Source organism: Strix uralensis, chromosome 6 (genome assembly GCF_047716275.1).
Source record: "Strix uralensis isolate ZFMK-TIS-50842 chromosome 6, bStrUra1, whole genome shotgun sequence".
NCBI classification, from domain to species: domain Eukaryota; kingdom Metazoa; phylum Chordata; class Aves; order Strigiformes; family Strigidae; genus Strix; species Strix uralensis.
In genome coordinates this window covers 15,006,605-15,026,708 of record NC_133977.1, presented here as the reverse complement: position 1 = coordinate 15,026,708, position 20,104 = coordinate 15,006,605, and the positions used below count along the sequence as shown (strand labels likewise).

General features: G+C 43.9%; 3 protein-coding genes across 11 annotated transcripts; 2 read left to right on the top strand and 1 right to left on the bottom strand.

The window, feature by feature from the left end:
- Positions 1 to 222: 222 nt before the first annotated feature.
- On the bottom strand, positions 223 to 7,917 carry NIF3L1 (NGG1 interacting factor 3 like 1). Of its 7 annotated transcripts, none has more exons than XM_074872840.1 (7): positions 7,141 to 7,227; positions 6,319 to 6,975; positions 5,429 to 5,594; positions 4,856 to 4,982; positions 4,328 to 4,466; positions 2,908 to 2,991; positions 223 to 369 (listed from the first exon to the last, which is right to left on the bottom strand). In XM_074872840.1, the coding sequence occupies exons 2-7, from the start codon at positions 6,752 to 6,754 to the stop codon at positions 317 to 319; spliced, it is 1,005 nt and encodes a 334-aa protein (XP_074728941.1). In that variant the 5' UTR covers positions 6,755 to 6,975; positions 7,141 to 7,227; the 3' UTR covers positions 223 to 316. The 7 variants fall into 7 exon arrangements, with proteins under 7 accessions (XP_074728941.1, XP_074728940.1, XP_074728938.1 ...); XM_074872839.1 differs by having other exon boundaries at positions 231 to 372; XM_074872837.1 differs by lacking the exons at positions 223 to 369; positions 7,141 to 7,227 and adding exons at positions 1,571 to 1,945; positions 7,544 to 7,917 and having other exon boundaries at positions 6,319 to 6,762.
- PPIL3 (peptidylprolyl isomerase like 3) lies at positions 7,227 to 14,489 on the top strand. The gene is made up of 8 exons (XM_074872844.1): positions 7,227 to 7,373; positions 7,955 to 8,000; positions 8,338 to 8,385; positions 9,567 to 9,641; positions 10,425 to 10,518; positions 11,168 to 11,235; positions 11,685 to 11,803; positions 13,481 to 14,489. Exons 3-8 carry the CDS (start codon positions 8,383 to 8,385, stop codon positions 13,605 to 13,607), a joined length of 486 nt encoding a protein of 161 aa, XP_074728945.1. The 5' UTR covers positions 7,227 to 7,373; positions 7,955 to 8,000; positions 8,338 to 8,382; the 3' UTR covers positions 13,608 to 14,489.
- On the top strand, positions 14,044 to 19,936 carry LOC141945168 (dual specificity protein kinase CLK4-like). 3 transcript variants are annotated; one of them, XM_074872847.1, is made up of 4 exons: positions 14,044 to 14,174; positions 18,160 to 18,302; positions 18,496 to 18,688; positions 19,795 to 19,936. In XM_074872847.1, exons 2-4 carry the CDS (start codon positions 18,160 to 18,162, stop codon positions 19,927 to 19,929), a joined length of 471 nt encoding a protein of 156 aa, XP_074728948.1. In that variant the 5' UTR covers positions 14,044 to 14,174; the 3' UTR covers positions 19,930 to 19,936. The 3 variants fall into 3 exon arrangements, with proteins under 3 accessions (XP_074728948.1, XP_074728946.1, XP_074728947.1); XM_074872845.1 differs by lacking the exon at positions 14,044 to 14,174 and adding an exon at positions 16,232 to 16,376; XM_074872846.1 differs by lacking the exon at positions 14,044 to 14,174 and adding an exon at positions 16,452 to 17,065.
- The last annotated feature ends 168 nt before the right edge of the window (positions 19,937 to 20,104 follow it).

Sequence of the window (20,104 nt, the reverse complement as noted above, 5' to 3'; positions counted from 1 at the left end):
TAAGTTAGGTGTAGAGTTCAAGAACAAGAACTCTGCCACTTGAAGTGATGCATCTTTGGAAAAACTTATATTGTAGTTAACCAGCAACCACATCCTATTTTGCAGCCCTTTGACTCTCTCCACACTTCCTATGAAACTCAAGATGTAATTTATATTCTGAGTCCATATGGAAGACACTACCTAATGTGTTCACAGATAGTGATACCATGGTGCATTTTCAGTGCAATTACATCTGGTTTTCTAGATGTGAAATTTATTTTAATAAAGTGCTGTAATCATCCTGAGTTCAGAGTCATCCACTAAGAATTTTGGTAGACTACCAGATGTCCATACAGGCCAAGAGGAGGGCTGCAGGAGATACCACACCATCTGCTAAGAGAAGGTTAAGTTTGAATAAGTTTTTGGCTGCTGCTGATTCTGTGATATAAGCATGCAAGCTAAAGAAAATTACTGTGAATTAATTTTTTTGTGTTAAAAGTATTTTACCCTGATTTCATGCTGTTTCTGGACAATTACCCCATCTATGCATTAATTCTCTATGTCTCGAATTCTGTGTATGTACTAAGGTAGTAACATTTTCATGTCTTCTATAGCAATACGGACCTGCTGGATTTGAAGGAATCACTCCTACAATCCTTTCCTTTCCTTGGGAAAGAAGAAATTTCTTCCAACTTCCTGTTCCTCAGCTTACTGAGAGGTCTTTGTGGTATTGATACGAATGATGGCCTTTATATAGCCTCAGTAGCTTCAGATAATACTGGAGTCATCTCCTTCTACTTACATTTAAGTGGAACAAGACAGATGCAGTTATGTAGTAAAGACAGTGCTTGATGAGCCAGTTATGTTAACTTAAAAGGATGGTGCCAAGATCTTTACAAATTTGCAATGGCAATATTTTCATTTTGTTTAAATATTCTTCTGGTGTGCACATAATCCAGAGATGGTAAGGTATGCAACTGGGAGATTTTTTTTCTTTCAAAAAAACCACAACAGAAAACGTAACTTAAAAAATAAAACCCAAGCATTATCAGTGGTGAAAATGCTACTTGTTCAGTTTTAGTAATCCTGTAATTAAGAGCAATAGTTATAGAAACTGTTTTTAAAAGAAAGTAAAAAAGGCACATTAAATTCATTTACAGCTTTGTTAAGGAATTGAGTTTTAACCTTCCAAAGCTCTTTTAATTGAGAGTCCTTCTATTAAAAAGCCTTAAAGCTGCATTAATGGTAGATTGTGCAATTGAATGCTAGTACCAAATACCTGCACTGTGTTCTATATTTGCATATGATTGGTGTCTTAATAAAACTGTTAATGCAAATGGGTGATCCATACCCTTTCATTAACTACTATCAGGAAATTTATTAGCTAAAATGTCATGACTTATACTGACATGATTTGACATAACTGCAGTAGGGTAGAATGGCTGTGTAAGCTTAAAACTGGAGATAAGTCAGGGTTTTTTATCTTACCCAAACCAGTCCTTGAGTATCACGGTTACCAAATGTATCTAATAAAAGTATGCAGTAACAGTAAATTTATTCAAGTGCAGCCCAGTAATTGAGTACATCAGTCTTCTGTAGCCCAAAACCAGCATTTATTTATCTGACAGATGACAAAATATATCCCAGATTTTGAGGGAACATAAAATACAATCATTTTGTACTGAAACAATTCAGAGCATCGTCATTAAGCTTGCAGTTGGATAGGTCTGTGCAAGATACCATGAAACTCTTGACTGAATCTTACACCTGGGGTTTTTTTTCTATGCCACCTGGAGGGGATCTCTATCTTTCTCAGACACCATTATGTTGATTTTGTTTTGTAGATGGATAGCTAGCATGTCACACAGCTCTGACAAGAAGCCTCGCTCAGTGTTACTGTGCTCACACAGAATAACACTTATCCCATTGGCAACTGCATCCAGAACATCATGGTGGGACATCTCTCCTGCCATATTGAGGAAGAAATGGTAGATCACCAACAGTACAGTTTAGGTAACCAGTTCTTTCCAACGTGTACAGAATCTTAGCTAGAAGCTAGGAAGACATAACAGGGGATACAGCCCCTGAGGGGGAATGCAACACCCTCTGCTCAGTATAAGAACATGGAGCACTCGTACTCCAGTGTGTCCCTTGAAGGACTTTTGAGCTGCTATCCGCCGTTATCAAGTGAGACAAAACCACAGAAGTTCCTCGCCCTCTTTGAGTAGTGGTAGATGCTGCCACGTTGGGCAGTAAATAAGAGCGCGCAGAGTGGTTTGGAAGTGGACCGTCTGGCTGTCACGTGGGTTGCTGTAACGGGGGATGGCCACTGGGAAGCCTTGGAAGGGGTTGTCTGAGGGTCAGCTCTGCAGGGCTGCGTGTAAGGGGGAGACAGGACATGCCTCGCCAGAGAACTTGCTCGAATGAAGTCCTAGAGAGTGCAAGGCAGGCTTCGCCTGTCGAGCAACCTGTAGGGAGTAGCTGTCGCACCGTCGGAAAAGAGGATAATGGACTAAGTGTCCCTTTGGTCAGATACGCTATGGGGTTCCTTTGGAAGACTCTGTAGACTACGTTATATTCCATTTTCCATTAGGGAATTCTGTAGGAAACTGAGGAAATACCGTGTGTCTTGCCAAAGGAGAAACACACTGCAGGTTGCAAGAGACTGCCATCAACACTGATTTTGTGTTGAAATAACGCACGTATAGCAATGTTTTAATTCAAATAACCTTCGCTGTGCCACGCAGCCATCTGATCCACGTAATCTCTAATGTTACTATTCTGTCATTCCAGTAACTAACTGTTCCTCAATTATAACGGGTAATTCCTTCTGGCCAAATCTTTCAACAGCCAGTCACCTCTCTCCTTTTTTCCTGTTTTCTTTGCTAGTGACTATAAAGATAATGAAACAGCAACATAATCTTTTACCTGTGAGATAGAGGTCAGCTTCCATTCCCTTCAGGATGCTGCTCCCAGAACCAGCACACAGAGCAGCTTTCTTCACTGGCGATTCTGCAGGACACGAGGGGCCACAGTTAAAGTCCTTTCCCTCTGCTCAGCCCTCATGTCAGTATTGCTATCGTTTCACAGGAACTACTCCCTCCATTTTAGGGTCAATGTAAATTTGTTGGGAGGAATACACACATCTGTCAGCCTGAGAGTGTCATGGGCCTATAACATCTCTGATAGTACAGCAGAATCCTCTGTGTACTAAAGATGTATAGATTTTCTTCTTCAAGGGGTAGGAAAGTTTGCAGAAAACTACTGCACAGAGGCTGGCTCCTGGCTAGCTCTCTCCTAGTGAGGTGTTCTTTAGTTTCCTAACCCTTTAACAGGCTGTTACTCTTTCCAGGACTCTCATGTTCCACCATCATTAGTTTTCCAACTAATCATGCTGCTAAGGCAGCATTCTGCCTCTGAGATATACTGGTTCCTAACTTTTAACTCTCAGAAGACCAACGCGATGCAAGCTGAGAGCTGCTCCATGCCATTAAAAATTTGCCCATTTGCTGTGATTGCTGATTCCAAGCTATTACATATATAACTATAATTACATATATTCACTAGAGAGAGGGGACACATGACAGTTTTCAAATTCTATTAAGTTTTTACAGTATGTTGCCATGTAATTACTGTTGATTTAAGTGGAGTTGCACCACTGCAATCCCACACTGTGAGAGGCTTCAAAACAGTTTGGGGGTTTTTAGTGCAACTGATAGCATAAGAGGCTTCTAATAAGACTTCTGTCTCATTAGAGTTCTCAACAAATTTACTCTCACAAATTCTAATCGCTATGCTCCTTGGAGATTATAGTAGGTAACTGGGATAAGAGGATGCTTGCTCCACGTTTACTAGTGACCCACTGTTTGAGCTAGGATAGTTCACCTTCTTTGCCACTATTTCTCTTTCGTTAAAACCTGGATGGTTACATGTTCATAAGGATACCATAAAATGTCCTACTGCTTTGAAATTTAACATTCAGTCACAAAAGGGAGTCTACAATGAAGTGGTACACATTTGTGTCTGATATCCTAGGGGAAAAAAGTCTTAAGTCATTAAACAAATTATGAAAAAGGATGTCTCGAATTCAACTTGTGCTGTCCCTTCTTCACAGTGACAAACAGCTTAATATAGAAGTTTCAATTAGAAATACAGATGAGATTCTTTTTGCATGATTGTATTCCGTAAATTCTAAAATGCTGTTTCTTGTCTTTAACAGTGCTTCATACTACCTGGAAGTAAACCTATCCACGGCAGCAGTATTTCACACACTCATGCACACAAACACGCTCGTCATCTTCCTGGAATACTAGTTCTCACGGACAGTCTTACTTGTGGGGCTGTTTACCTAGTGTCTTGCCTGCTCCCACAGCTAAGCGGATGTGGGGTAATTTTAGGTGTCTTTTGATACGCTCGATTATATCTGACAAGGAGACTGGCTCGCTCAGTGTGCACAGACGTCCCATTCCAGTATGGGGAAGAAGAGGCTGAAAATAAATTAAAATTGCTGTGAGAAAGCTGACTCCGTAAGTTTGCATTGCACTGCTTTCCATACTGTACAACAATGAGTATACTGGACATTCAGGAATGCCTCTGAACTTTACAAAAAAAAAAAAAATCTATGTGATGTTCTTGAATGTAATGTACTAACTACATTAGCTATTGGAACGGATTTAAGAAATAGTACAGGCCACAGAGCTATTTTCATTATTTTGGAAAATGCGCATGACTTCAAATCCCCACAGGCCAGTATTTCAGAGCACTGATGGAATAGCATAGGAAACCTGTGATGCTACTGACTACTGGATTTCAGTGTTGAGGGCACTCAGCTCACAAAACTAATATATTAACTGGAAGCAATACATTATTTTGTTACCTTTTGTAGTAAGAGAATGTTGGTCTTGTGATAAAGAAGGCTGTTCTGGGACAATAATGCCACCACCTCCACCAGTGCTGTCTGAGAGCAGTTTAAACTGACTCGTGTTTGCTCCTCACCTTCAACCCTGAGGAAAGATAATGCTTGGTGCTTGCTAAGAAACTAGATAAAATTTCAGCATCATATTAATATAAAACAAAGCTTTTCTATCCCAGTGGCTATTCTACCGCAGAAAAAGGAAAAAATAAGGGATTATAATAACCTAGCCTAGTCTACTCTACTCTCTTGGAAGAAACAGATATGGGAATTTCTCAACTGTCCTCAAATTTCCTCTTCATACTCTTCTTTACTACTTCTAATACATGTGATGCTGCACTGAGCTGCTGTTACCTTTTAGTATAACATAGATTGATCAGAAAGGGATGATTATTCCTTAAGTTTCTACATCTGTTGCTGAAAAAAATAGCAGCAGTGCACAGAGAAACAAAGTGATTACAACCATAAAATACAACTCCAGCAACTTACTGTTTCAAACAACAGAAAGAATAGAACATTACAGAGTGAAGCAGATACCTGGCAGGGAGAGTAGTTAGACAGGAGATCTCTGGGATGTCTTTGATTTTGGACAGCACTGTGTCCAGATGCTCAGTATTGTCTGCGCAGAATTCTACCCGGTGAGTGCCCTCTGCTGGATAGCTCGGCGCAGTTGATGGATGCAGTGGGACGGAAGTACAGGCACCTGAGAAAACAGTACAAGATTGCTGTTTTATAAAGCTGGATAAGTATTCTAACACTGATTTAGCACATACCCTAAAGAGGCGCAACAAAAAGATGCAAATTTTGCGCTTGAATCCATTTTCCCTGACCAGAACTGATGACTGACTTCTTGCCCTGTTCTCTCTATTAGGCACAGTCGATTTGAAGTGCAAAGAAGCTGATGGATATATATTGTCATTCTTAATGCCATCTGGTTTATACTGAGAATTGTACAAAACCAAAATAGTTTCTTGTTTGTAAATCAGGCTGGAGAAGACGGTGTTGTTTTCATTTATGAGCCACAATACAGGATAAAAGTCTGAAAGAATTTCAGATACCTTAAGTCCTTTGCAAACAACGAGATCTGGCACTTTATAAATTAATGGTGGTGATTTAAAGTCAGTGGTCTAGACTTTGCAACCAACGCTGCACCGGTTCCGACTACATCCAGTACCGCAGACATGCGTCTGAAAATGTCCTCTAGTGTTTGTATCTGGTATTCCTCACCAAGATAAATTCCCTAAAATACATGTAGGGTACTTAGAAGAATAATGGGGGGGAGGGGGGGGGGGGGGGGGGGAGGAAAAAAAAAAAAGGTCCTCAAATCATACTTGTAAAAGCTGGAAGAAAGGAAAATGAGGGAAGGCCCCCACATAAACTAGCATATAATGAAGAATAATTTTAACTTTTTTTTAACAGAATCTCACCAAGTCCCTTTGTTAGCCAGTTATTGACTCCATGAGGTATGGCATCATATGCCGTATGCGGAGAGTAAATTGCGATTCTGTTCTCCAGGGCTCGGACCACCAGCCGTTCCTTCCAGGTCTTCCATGTTACTCGCTTGAGTGGTGTGAATACAGGAGGGTGGTAAGAAAGAATAAGGTCTGCCTTCTTTTGCACTGCCTCTTCCATCACCTCCTCGGTGAGATCGTTAGTGAGGAAAAGGGTGTTCACAGTGTGGGGAGGGCTTGGTTCCACCAGCAGCCCCACATTGTCCCAGCTTTCAGCCAGAGAGAGGGATGCAAAGTCGTTCAGGGCAGAAACGAGCTCCCTGAGGTTCATGAGGGAGCGTGAGGGCAGGTGGCCCAAAGCACGGAGGCAGCGGAGAGGCCGGCGAAGCAGCTGTGTGCCAGGCAGCAGCATGCAGCTCTCTGCAGAGGGGGCAAAACCACGCAGGAATAAGCCCTGGGAATTCACTGGCTGGAAGAGCAGAGTGAAGAGTATTCAGGCTGCGAATGGCGCCCCGCGGACAGAGGGGAGCGCGGTCCGGCCTCCCCCCAGCAGTCGCCGCAGTCGGAGGCGCGCCGGCCGCGGGCTCTCCCTCCTGCCTCCGGGGCTCTCCCGGTGAAGCACCACAAACGACCCTGTAGAGCCGTGCAAGAAACGTACGGAACTTAACCTTCACCCATCTTCGCACGGTGCAACCGACCCACGGAATCTGACCGGAGAAGCGTTTGCCTCTCACGGGGGGGGGGGGGGGGGGGCAGGGCAGGCGGCCCTGAGGCGCCGCCGTGGGGCCCTGCACTCACCTCACACCGGAGCAGAGCCAGGGCTGCGGGGCGGAGCCTGCGCTCGGCTCAGCCCCGCCGCTTCCGCCGCGCTAGCGGGGCTGGGGGGCGGCCTCTCCGCCGCGCCGGGTCTGAGCTGCGGCGAGGGCGGCCCAGCCTCTTCCTGCCCGCGTGAGGGGAGCCATTTCCCGGCGGCCCAGCGCCGGCTTCGCGTCCAGCCTCGGCAGATTTGTGCAAGGCCTCCGTGGGGCCAGGTGAGGGTGAAGGCGCTGGGACGGCGCGGGAAGGCCGAGCTGGCGGCCGCGGGGACGGCGGGCGTCCCGGGTGGGTCGCTTGCCGGTGGAGGAGCCGGGCCGCGCCCTGCAGCGACCGGGCGAGCGAGCGGAGCCGGCGCGTCGTGTGCGCGGGCTGTCGGTGGAAGTACCTCAGATCGGCGGAAAAGGAGCGGTAGCTCCGAGCTGTCGTTGGTCAGGTGGGAGCCGAGGGCCGGTGGGTTGCGGTGAGCGCGGTCGGCCCTTGGGAGGCTTAAGCGGGGCGTGCGCGGCGCCCCGGCTGCTCCTCCTGGCGCCCCGCCGCCCCGGCAGGCAGTAGCCGGGGTGAGGGGGCCGGGCCGGGGCTGACGGTGGGCGGGTCCGCCGGCGTCTGCCTGAGGCCTGGCCAAGCCTGGGGGCTACCCAGGGAGGGCAGCACACGGAGAATAGAGTGGCGTCTAAAGCTGATGATTTCTACACAACTGCGGTTTTATCATCATCGTTCCAAAGGCTGTTATTTGAAAATACTGCTAAGATAAAAAAAGTCTGATCTGTGCTTGAATGCAGGTACCTGTCTGTTGCAGGTACTGACAGCTGTCAGAAGGTGGCTTCAAATCACACCTCGTTTAGGTACTGGCATGTGGCTTTTATCGGTTAATTTCTGTCATTTATAAAACCCTAATCTTTGGAAGAGTTGAGATTGCTTAGTACAAACCTTCATCCTAGGAAAGGGTGTTTTTTGCCCCCACCCCTTTCTCTAAGTTATTTTGTTCTACTCCTTTCCAGTTCTTTATATGCTGCATAGTTACAAGTAAATGCAAATAAAACATTTATCCACAGAGTCACTTGAATGCCACTGTAAAACTGTGTGGTTTAAAAGCATATAACCACACAAATATTTTAGAATCAAAAAGAGTGGGGGACTGGTAGGAAAAAAACCAACGAGTTTCCTATGTTTTCTTTGCAGGAAATTGCTGTATACAAACCTACCTCAGCTTTTTGATAAGCAGACATGGTGAGAACAATAGCACCTTTTATATATTTTAATTCTTTCTGAAATGGTCATCTCATGGAAAGCGAATAGCTGCTCTGCATCTCAAAGGAATATGTGTTTTATTCTGCTGTGAAGAACTGGTAATGAAAAGTTTAGGTTTTCATTTCAGACTTCTAACAAGATATTGTAAAAAGGAGAATAGGTCAGTTTACATCAGTCTAAAATATAATTAGACTTTCAGTTCTCAGAGCCTAAATTTTAATCCTCCTTTGGCTAATATTTGGTAATCCAGTTTGGTTTCTTTTACCACAGAAGCATTATTCAAGTCGCAAAGACATAGACCTGCTTGAGTGTATGTAACCTTTTACACTTGCAGGCATTTACAAGTTTCACAAATCAGGAAATGGAGGTAAGACTGTGTGTCTTAAACTGTACATATACCTCTTAGAGCATCTTCATGGACATTGCAGGCTACTATCTTCACTTCCTTGCTCGTATACTTCTGGAAAAGTATGCCAGTATCAACATGATGCTGATTTTTCTTGTTACACTTCTCCCCAGTATAACCCCATGGTATCTTTTTCTGCATAGTTTAGCACTTTGCGTGGGAGTACTGTGATATGTTGGGCCTATAGAGATATATTTGCTTAGGTGGCTGGGTAGCTGCCATTTTAAATTTTATGAAGGTTATTTATAAATTCTTAAGAAAAGTGTGTCGTTTTGTAGATTTGCTTCTTTGTGAAGGCAGATTATATATGGTGCCATCCAGAACTAGCCTTATCACTCAAAAGGCTGCTGCAAGTAACACACATCAGTTGTTCCTCTGAGTGTAAACCAATGAGGTATGTGTGCCACACTATCACCTGAAATAGATAAAACCTTGATTCTTCAACTTTGCAGTTAAGTGACTGAGTAGGTCCAGTTCGCAAATGATTAATGTATCTCTGGAGTGTAACAGTGTGAAACAGAGCTGCTGCATTACTGTGGTGAACTTGATGTGTCCTGAAACTAAATGAGACGAAGTGCTTTCTGGTGATTTCACTGGAAATGTGGAAGGTTTCTGACAGTAGCCTTGCCTATGGCCAAATACTGAAACAGTGTTTATATGCAATGGGAATTTGCATATGTTCTTGGTGGTGCTGGGACATAAAACTGAGTCTGTATGTTGCTGATGTAATTATTATTTTCTGCCTCTTGCCCAGGCTGTCACGCTGCATACTGATGTAGGAGATATTAAAATTGAACTATTCTGTGAGCGTACACCAAAGACTTGCGAAGTAAGTCAAGTAACAGAAGCGGGATTGCCTAGAGTCGAAACAAAGCAGTAGAACTAGTGAAGACTGTAGAGGAGGTGAAGTGGCTTTTGCAATTCATCTTTTCACATAATGGAATACTAATATTTTAAGCCGGTACAGTGCCTATTCCACTTGTGGAAATTGTGCACTGTGTCATACTGCCTAGAGCTTTGCTGCCTGTTTCTCACTAGATGAAGTTTAGCTAAGGGCCACTTCTCTTCAAGTTCCAGCATCTCCCAAAGTGTCCTTTGCCCTTTCAGGGAAATATGGCACATGGCCTGGGATTCCCAAATTTCCCTGGGTTTGCTCACACTTGCACAGATTTGATTTTTAATTTAAGAGAGTGAGAATCACTCCCAGTTTGTCAGAGGTCCCAGGTTTTCCTTTCTGAAATAAACTTAAGCTTAAATTAAAATAATTTACTTTTTAACTAGCAAAACTGAGGCATGAAGTTGTTGATTACAAAATTAACATTTACAAAATGTTGAATGAGAGTGATGCTTCTGAGCATATCTTAGGCTTCTTGTTTGTTCCTCAAGTCAGACAGCCTTGTACTGTAAGCTTTCTTTAAAATCCTTTGTATCTGTCAAAGGGGTCTATTAACTATAATTTGCTTATCACTATTCGGTGGCAATTGGAATTCACATGGTCACAATGCAAAGCAGAGGCAAAAGGGTTAGACTTAGTCTTGCCAATGCTGTCATTTTAGTGAGAGGATATTTGTTTCTGAATTGTTTGTTAATATGGTTTGTTTCATTTCCTTAGAATTTCCTGGCTCTTTGTGCTAGTAACTACTACAATGGATGCGTATTTCACCGGAATATAAAGGGCTTCATGGTTCAGACAGGAGATCCATTAGGTAAATTCTTCTGTCGGGGTCTCTCTATAGAAAAACGTACAGAAAATAAAATATAAATAAAAAGAAATTATAAGTATGAATATTAAAACCAAAATGTAAACAAAGTAAAAATAAAATATAAGAATTATTGTTTTGTTCATAGAGGGTTTTATGGGGAGATTAGCTTTCTGTGGTGAGCAGCCATTACCCTAGTTCTAAATAAACATGCAGTAGTAAAGCATTCTACAGACTTTTCCAGCTATTTCCACTAAATATGATGATTTCTGCTGACTTACCAGCTGTGGAACAGGTAGCAGTTGCTACTGTGGTTTCTCTGGTTTCTGCCTGAAAGGCTACACTGCCTCCAAAGCATTTGGGGGAAATGTCCCAGACAGTGTCAACTGTATGGGGGAAAATCTGATTCAGCTTTGAGTTTGTACTTATACTGAATTTAATTTGAGGATATGTCAGTGCTTTGTTCTGCTACTTAATAGGTGTTCCTTATATACAGTTATGTCTCTGATGACTATCAAGACATGAGAATCTGATCCCTGCCTCAAATGAATTACAGGCTATCTATGGTCTTTGTTGTAAAATGTTATAACAGTACATCATTTCTAGAATTTTCAGTCTGAAAATCCACTAATCTATTGTGGTGCTTCTTTGTCAGGCACTGGGAAAGGAGGTAACAGCATTTGGGGCAAGAAGTTTGAAGATGAATTCAGTGAATACCTAAAGGTATTTCTGTGCTCGCAATATGCGGTTATGTTTTCATACGAATTTGCTTTACAGGTTGGAGAACAATCAGCATTGTTTTGTACTGTATTAAATACCTTTCTGTTAACTGGGAAGCAAAGTATAATCCTGCAATAAAGGGATAGAAAGCTTATTGTTAGAATGGGAACAGGCATTTCTGTGCTTGGCAAGTTAGGTTTGAGGGTTTTCATCACCAAGAACAGAAAGAATCTGTAAGTACTTTTCATGTTCTGAAGGCAAAGAAGTAATTTTTCATTGTAAGAGCAATTTTGAGGAGCTAATTATGGACTGTGATGGAATATATTTGCAATCAAGATTTTTTTCCTAATAATGGTATTGAGGCAGAGTACTAAGTCACAGAGCACTCCGTACAGGCTAAAGTCCTGCTTTTACAGATATGCATCCATGTTGAGGTTTTTCCCTTCTTTCAGCACAGTGTCCGTGGGGTGGTTTCAATGGCAAACAATGGCCCAAATACCAATGGATCGCAGTTCTTCATCACTTATGGCAAGCAACCGCACCTAGACATGAAGTACACTGTGTTTGGAAAGTAAGTGATCCAACTGCAAGCCACCTTATCATAGCGTGTGAAGGATTGGAATATTTCAGGGCACATGCAATGCAAATTTAGAAGCTTCTGGTTCTAAAACTGTTTAAAATATTGGCTGTATATATGTAAAGGTATGCTCTTGCACTGTCACCAGAATTAGTTGCTCCAAAATGCAACTCCCTTCTTCTTCATGGTAGGGAATTCAGTGGCAATAAGTATATTAAAAATTACCTCGAGAATGGACCTTTTTTTTCTTTTTCTCTGCCTCCACACCCCCACCCCCACCCAACCCCCAGTTATTCCAGCTTGCCTTTTCATCCATGCCCAAAGGGCTGCAGCCCGATTTTCATCAAACTCCAGAACAACTGGATACATGGTTATAGGGTTTACTGAGAAACAAGAATCTGATTTGGGACTGAATCTGGGAATGGGTGTGGTACTGATGGTCATACTTCTATTTAGGTGGAACTTTCTGTTGGTTGGATAAAAATCACAGAACTGACAGTTTATAAAATCAGATGAGCTTGTTTAAGGTGCATCATTATTTTAAAACATTCTTAATAGACACTACTGATAATATATCCTTAAAGCAAATGTTTAATTTTTGAGTCTTTCAGATACTGCTTTTTCTATCTCAAAATCATGGTAGTCTTTTCTTTTGCTTGTTGTTAAAAAGTCTCTAGTGTACAAGTGAATCTGCTGAGAAAAAGTTGCCTTTATTAAATGGAGTTAAATATTCAAAGGAAACTATTGAAATGTGAAAATACTATTTTCTATCACTTGTATTGTTTATAGACATTTAAATAGAGGTGTTCCTTTCATTTCTGAGTTGTTTAGAAGTGTGATTGAAAGTAGGTGTTTTAGACTTCTTAGAAAAGAGTAGAGGCTCCGACAGATGAACTTTGCCAGTTTTTCTGTGGCAGTTTAAGATACTCCAGCCGCAGTTGCAGAATCAGCAGAACAGCATATGCAGGCCCTGCTGGCCCGCAATCCCAGCGTCCTAGATTCAAAGAGTTGATGAATGTGGCTGAAGTGAACTGTGAACAGCACAAGGTGTTTTCTGCCAAGCCCATCACCAGGAAATAAACTATCAAGGTTTACTAGAGCTAGTTACTTAAACAAAAAAATTAAGAGGTTTATTACAACAGTCTCTCTTGCCACTTCTTCAGCCAGAACAGAAGATCCAAAAGCTTAAGCATATTTGTAACATTAGATTTACAGTTATTTATGATTCTGTCCAATCTTGTCTTTGAGTCAGAAGGTTAGAAATTATAATCTCACATTTGGAAATGGATTTTCCAGCCATAGGATTTCAGTAATTCACAGTGAAGTTTTGGTATGGCCAGCATCTTGCTGCTGCTGAAACCTACAGTACGATTGGTCAGTCCTGCCTGCCAGGAAGTGCAGCCAGGGTCTTTATACAGCTACGGTTGGTGTAAAATACGATACTGTCGGGTCAGTGGGAGTTATTTGTACTTTTTATCAGAATCTGTCATGGATGCTTGATATTTCCTTTCAAAATATATGCCATATATAATGTTTTGGCTGTCTTACTCGTACCATTTGCTTGCAGAGTCTGTGCCCTGTGATACTTCACCGTAACCTGCTTTGAGATATCTCAGTTGTGAAATCTCAATCATTTTTAGGAGATTCCTAGCACTTCTGCTTTCCTTCCAGAGTTATTGATGGCTTGGAGACCCTGGATGAGCTGGAGAAGCTGCCTGTGAATGAGAAAACCTACCGACCTCTCAATGATGTTCGCATTAAAGATCTTACAATTCATGCCAACCCTTTTGCTCTGTAGCCACAGAGTGCCTCAACACGTTCTTTAGAGACTGGTCAGATCGACTGCTGGATTATGGAGTTTGAAGTGCCACTAAAGAGGGTTACTTGGGATGGATCATACCTTTGCTCCTTTTGAATCCTTTGAATGCAGGATTTTCAGGAGTTGTGACATTGTTTGGGAGTTGTCACAGAAAAGTCTTGTGCTTTAGAAGTCAGTTTTTCCAGAGTATCTTCCAGGATTTTGATTTTTAAACATTGCTTTTTGTACTTGTAAAATAAGACTTTTAAAAATACCTATTTTTTCCCCAATCTTTTGTTTTCTGCCTTATCTTTCTTAGTGATACTATGTTGAAGCAATGTCCTTTTCTACAATTTCATACTCCCAGTTTTTCTGAAACTTTCTCATGTAAATTCTAACTTTACTGGTTTTTAGAAAACTAACTAAGATATGCAATGTTTTCCCCTAGGTGAGAGCAGTGTCGTAGCCGAAACCTTTCTCTCCTAGAGGATTAAAAATGGTGTTTAGAGGGGTGCTTGCTCTTGCACTGCTGTGTTGGAATGGTACCCTCTTCGAGCTCCCCAACAGGTAGATCGGAAACAATCCCTTCTGCCTCTGGCCCAACACTTTTGGTGTGAAAGAGCGTTCGTGTCTTTACATAGCTGTTGATCAAAACTAGGTAGTTGTTTGGTCTTACTTGACACCAAATGTTGCTGGACTCAAATAAGAAAGTCTGCAAGAAGGTACAGAGGTATCGGAATATTGACTTGCCAAGAGGAAGCATAAAATACATGCATACATATGCGTGTGTGTGTGTGTGTGTATGTATGTATCTTGCCGGTGCTATGCTCAAGTCACTTGGTATAGTAAGCATAAAATAAACTGACTTCAGCAGGGAAAAAAGAGTGATTTGTATGCATCAAAAAAGCAGTTCTCCACCTTGGGTATACTGGGAAAAGCAGAACGCTCTACCCTTCCTCGTTGTAGATTTAAAACATGCATTTTGGCACCAGTTTGTTTTCATAAAGCAGGAAAAAGTCAACTCGTTTCCACGGAGATTCGCTTTCTGACTCTATAATACGTAGAGGTGAGAGGGTATGTTTCCAGTTCCAGCTGTGCGTGAAAGACCTGGACAGGAGAGAGTACCTGCAGTTCTTGCATCCAACTGCTACCATTCCCCCAGTCCTCTTTGGACTCAGTCAGCATCACTTAGCAAAGTTCATTCTCATATATATGCCTTGTAATCCTTGGGAGGTCCAGGTCCGTCTGACTTGCAGTCTGCTTCAGATCCGTATTTCCTGTTTTGAGACTTCCCTCTTAAAATAAAGAGGAGCACTTAGTGAAGAGAAGGGCAAAGGTATGCCAGGTACAGATAACGGGGGCGTTAATGAGTAGAGTTAACCAGTACCCTCTCTGGGACAAAGTTTCTATATTCTGTATGAAGTGTTGCTTAAAGCTCCTAGCCCTTGCTCCAGACTTAATACATTTTACCCTAACACTTCAGTCAGTCAGGTAAAGGATTTAATTATTTCAGCTCTGTGCTCTTTGTCTCTTCCATATAACCGGTGGTAATAGCAAGTAGGCAGAAGCACGCAACCGCGTGTCTGACTGCCACACTGACGCTACCGCCATGCAGAAGGAAGGACATACTGTAAACTTTCTGACAGTGCAATTAAAAAAAATTAAAAAAAAAAAAACGTACATTAGCACAACAGTCTTGCATTAGGACTGTGGTGGGGGGGTCTCATCATGTATATTCTAGATTGTTTCTGACCTTTGCTGGCAGTTTGGTGTTAGAGGTATGTCATGCTGGGAACAGTACTTCGTGTAAGCTGGGGAGCACTGGGCAAAAAGAAAATGATGGTGCATTACCTACGGACAGTGACGAACTTGCACACGTAACGTACGTGCTGTATGTTGATCACGGGGTCCGTTGGGGAAATGACCAAAAAATGCAAAGAGCGGGGAGGGTCATTTATCAGGATTGGAAGTGTTTCAGAAGGTTTAGTCCTTCCCAGAATAAAAAAAAAGAAAAGCGTTGGGTTTTAGGGAACTGATGTACGTAGGCTGTTGCAGTGTTTCAGGACTGCCCTATCCTCAGATGCTCTTTTTCTACTTAAATTAGATTGCCCGTGAGATGTTTGGCTGCTTATAAGGGGTTTTGTAGAACCCAGTTTCAGCCATAATGCTTGGTGAGCTCTGCTGAGGTGACAGCTGATAGATGGCTGACAGGTTTGAAGGCTCCTTCTGAGGTGGTGGCTGAAGGGCTGTGCCAGGCACGGGGCGGCAAGAGGGGTGGCCACGACTTAAAACTGCCATGCGTGCAGTAGTAGTGAGCAGCAGAGGAAGCAAGGGTTGCGAGGGAGGGTTTAGTTTGGGTTTTTTCTCTTCATCCTGTGGGTGCAGAAGGCTGATCTGTACACTTGCTTGAAGAGTTGTGTTTCGTTTGTTTGTTTTACAGTGGGTATTTATGTTCTGCCCAGACTTGAAGACATGACTGAAAGCGAGTAGAAGGTACCGCAAGACATCCAAAAATAAAAAAGGCATTCAACTCTTTGGAAATGTTCTTAATGCCAGTGGTTTCCAAAGGTGTCTTTGTTAGTCCTATGAGGTCCTTTAAACCTCTGTTGATTTAAAGCTGCCTGGCTACGTGTTTTGAGAGCCTCTAACGATTTGTCCGGGGAAGTAGAGAGACAATTAACAGGCTGCATCACCAAGGGCGGAAAATGATTCAGCAGTCCGGAGTCTCCCCAAAAAGCGCCATCTTCTGGCAGTCATTCTTGAATGAGGGTTAGAAATTTTTATTTTCGGATTTTATGTTCCTCGTCTTCCGAAGTTCTTGGCGGGAAAACGGTTGAAGGTTTTGCACGGTTGGTTTACTTAACGTCTAACTGCTTTCGCCGAGTTACCTGATGAGGCATACGGGGTTACCAGAAACGCTTGGGACTGGGTGAAAGGCACCTGTTGTGCCAGTCCCGTCAGCAGCACTGGGAGAGTAAAGGGCTTGTTCATCGTGCAGTGAGGTGAGGGGACAGGACCGCTCTCGGGAGCGGTACCGGTACCGGCAGCCCGGGCGCTGCGGGACGGCGGTGCCCGCTCGGTGCCCAGCCCCGCTGAGGGCTGACGGCGGTGCGCGGGGTGGCCGGGGGAAAGGGGCCGGTATCTTTGCAGCCTCTCGGAAAGGCAGACCGCCTTAGGGGCCCCCCCTCACCGCCGGGCACCCCCCGCAGAGGGCCGACGCGGCGGCGGCTCCCCGGAGCCTGCGGGGTGTCGCGGGGCCCCCGCCCGCCTTGTGACGCCGCGGGCGTGCCTCTGTGTCGCGTCGCCGCCCTCCTCCTGGCAACCTCCTAGCAACGCCATTTGGTGGTGGGCTGCGGGCTGCGGGTCGCCAGTTGCGGCGCTGAGCCCAGCCGTGGCAGGAGCGACGGAGCGAGCGGCGGCTGGCGGAGAGCGCGGCGGAGCCCTCCCGAGCGGCGGAGGTGGGGGCGCGGGGACGGGCGGCCCCGTGCCGCCGAGAGCTGAGGGACGGCGCCGGGGGGAGGCGGGGCGGAGGGCAGGGGCGGGGTGGGGCGGGGCAAGGAGGCTGGCTGCTGCTGTCAGCTCGGCTCGGCTCGTCCCGTCCCGTCGCCGCCGGCGCGGGCGGGGCGGGTGGCCGGGGCGCCCCTGTGCCCCCGCCTCCGTGCGGCCGGCACGTTCTGTGCCCGAGCCTTCCTCCGTGTGGAGAGGAAATGGCTTCGGTCGCTTTGGCGGGGGAGGCCGCAGCCCTCGCCCGTGCCCCTGCTCGGGGCCGAGGACGGAGCCTCTCGCCGGAGCAGGGGCTGGGTGGGACGGGTTCGCGCTGGGGGTGCGTGGGGGGCGCGGGGCGCCTCGTCCCCCTTCCGTGGGAAGGGACGCGGCCGCGCAGCGCCCAACCGCGGTGTCTCGGCGGCATCGCCGCTGCTGCGGAGCCCGGGCGCGCCGGCCCGAGGCGCGGCTTGTGAGCTACCGCCGATTTGCGATCGGAAAGTGAAATAAAAGACACGTGTAGTGAGTTACTTATCACTTCTCTTTTCCTCTTCGAGCTAAAGATAATCTGGTGTCGAGGTAATCTGTAAATTCTGTTGTCATGTTGACGTAGCATCAGGAATTGACCGGGAATTTACGGAAGGAAGCATGGGAAGAGTTTATGACAGGTTCCTTCAAGTCTTTAAAAGCCCGCTGGGCAATGTCTGTGTGCCGCTTTGAAGTACGCGGAAGGCTGCCTTTTGCCGAGCGTCTGCACCGCCGGGTGCCTGAGCAGCTTTGCAGAAACGACATGCCCAGTGTGCGTTTAGTGTCTGAGCCACGATACTTGTTTTTAAAAAGATCTTCAGTAAGAAGCAGGTTCTTGGTTAGGTTCCCCTATAGAAAGCAGTTAATTTCGAAAAGTTCTTCAATTAAAAAATAACGTGGAAGAAAGAGCGGAGGAAAAAAATGAAATTTGGGTAGTTGAGGAAAAACACGATCCCTGTTATGGCGTTGATAATTAATGGCTTTGAAAAGTAATTGTTTGTCTGTGGGATGTAATCCAAAGAGCAAAATCTCTTTGTTACAGATGCGGCCTTCCAGTCGAACTAGGTATCGTGACGGGGATAAGAGAGCGAGTCCGGATCGCAGACGTGACAGAGCTCGCAAGAGAGCCTTAAGCGGTGCCCAGAACAAGCACTGCAAACGTGATCTTTCTAAACTTCCCGAGAGGTGAATAACTTCTTGGCTTCTGATATCACTAAGCATATCTTTCAAGATTTAATTGTTCTCATTGGGTCATCCGATAATGTATTTGGTTTTGAGTTGGAGATATTTCGAGAGAGATGTGTTACAGCTTAAAACAAAAAGCTGTCTCGATAGGGGTGCTAGGATTTTAATTGTTTATTTGATCCTTTGTTTGTAGTACCTGTTCAGAAACCGTATCTATAAATGAAAGAGACCGTCGTGAACGACGCGATGTTGAAGAACGCAGCAACAAGTACAATCAAGGATGTGCTACTGGGCATCGCAGTAGCAAAGCATCAGGTTATAGCAGGGCGAGGCCTCACAAAAGGAGATACGACACACCTCACCCTGCCGGTCCTCATCATCCGCAGGTGGTGTGACTCATTTTAATCTAGGTTTATTTTATTTTAAGAAGATAGATTCTCATCTGGGCAGTAGTAATTGAGTGTGGGAGTTTGGGGAATTCTGTCGAGAGTAGTTTATTCCTTTAGTTAATATTAGTAGGTGATTATTTTTGCTAGGATTTTATTTCCTTCAGTGAAAATGTATAGCTTGTAGGTGTGCTTGTGATACCACAGAACGTAGTTCTGCTCTTTGCTCACTGGGTATATATCTGAGCAGATGAATGAATAATAACCATCAGCTGGAGTACTTGAAATGCAGGCATCACTTTCATGCCTTCACAACTTCTATTATGACAAGCATTTATTTCAGCCCTACTCAAAAATCCAAGCACAAGCTTTTAAACTTGCTTTTGACTAAGTATCACTGCAATAGGAAGGAGACAATGTCAGATTTTTACTTTTTAAAAAATTTGTCTAGTAAGATGTTTTAAGTATCGCTGAAAAATCTGTAGCATCAGGTATGTGTGATGTCTGCCCGCTAGGAGGGCAGTTTTCCTGATCTTTGTTATATATTTAACTCTTAAAAAAGCTGAAGATAGGATTTATAACTTAAGATCTTCAGCAGAGACAGCCTGAAGTCAATGTATATGCTATTCATGATTTTAAAAACATGAATTCTTATCAAATAATCACACACGTGATTTAATCTGCATTACTTAAGATGGGTGTTTTAGTTTGGCCACAAGGCTGGGTTTTTTATATATATATATATATAAAAAAATATAAAAGTATTAAATCCTTCACTTCCAAAAAAAATACAGTCACTGAAATCCTGAAGTAAGATTCAGTGAACCAATCTTTTAAAAGAAAAACAATTGTGTTGTAATTTTTTGCTGCCTTGCCACTTTGCGTATCTCATCTGAAAATCTGTTCCTTGCCATGTTTTTCTCCTGTAACATAAACTATGTGCCCTGTGAATTTCCGGGGACTGAATTTGAAATTGCTCCTGCCAACTGTTTGTGGCCTGGCACGTATCTGAATGCCTGAATATCTCCCCGCTGAATGAATTTCGTATTCTGACCTGAATTCACTCGGGTTTATTGATTGGCTGGACGATCTTGGTGCCGTTCCAGAAGAGACATCGAAGGAAAAGATCCAGGAGTGTAGAGGAGGATGAGGAGGGTCACCTGATCTGTCAGAGTGGAGACGTACTAAGTGGCAGATGTATAGAACATTCTTCAAACTTTATTAACTTTTCAGATAGATAAGTTCTTTTAGCGTAAGATGTGAGGGGGCTTTGCAAGTCTTTTCCTTCTGTCTTGACTTTTTGTGTTTGGGGGTGGGAATTGTTTTTCTTTTCTGTAGAACTTAAATATATTTCTTTTTTCTTTTTCCCCTTTCCTCCCCCCCCCCAAAAAATAGTAGATGAAGTTAATGAACATA

What these genes read in the sequence shown, in the direction of transcription:
- NIF3L1 (XM_074872837.1), bottom strand. Translation starts at nt 6,754, where the DNA reads ATGCTGCTGCCTGGCACACAGCTGCTTCGCCGGCCTCTCCGCTGCCTC. An exon ending in GGGAGCAGGCAAGACACTAG is followed by an intron (nt 2,992 to 4,327) that starts GTAAACAGCCCC and finishes CGTGTCCTGCAG; the next exon opens with AATCGCCAGTGAAGAAAGCT. An exon ending in AGCTGACCTCTATCTCACAG is followed by an intron (nt 1,946 to 2,907) that starts GTAAAAGATTAT and finishes TCAATATGGCAG; the next exon opens with GAGAGATGTCCCACCATGAT.
- PPIL3 (XM_074872844.1), top strand. An exon ending in GTACACCAAAGACTTGCGAA is followed by an intron (nt 9,642 to 10,424) that starts GTAAGTCAAGTA and finishes TCATTTCCTTAG; the next exon opens with AATTTCCTGGCTCTTTGTGC. An exon ending in AATTCAGTGAATACCTAAAG is followed by an intron (nt 11,236 to 11,684) that starts GTATTTCTGTGC and finishes CCCTTCTTTCAG; the next exon opens with CACAGTGTCCGTGGGGTGGT.
- LOC141945168 (XM_074872845.1), top strand. An exon ending in CTTTCTAAACTTCCCGAGAG is followed by an intron (nt 18,303 to 18,495) that starts GTGAATAACTTC and finishes CTTTGTTTGTAG; the next exon opens with TACCTGTTCAGAAACCGTAT. An exon ending in CCGGTCCTCATCATCCGCAG is followed by an intron (nt 18,689 to 19,794) that starts GTGGTGTGACTC and finishes GTGCCGTTCCAG; the next exon opens with AAGAGACATCGAAGGAAAAG.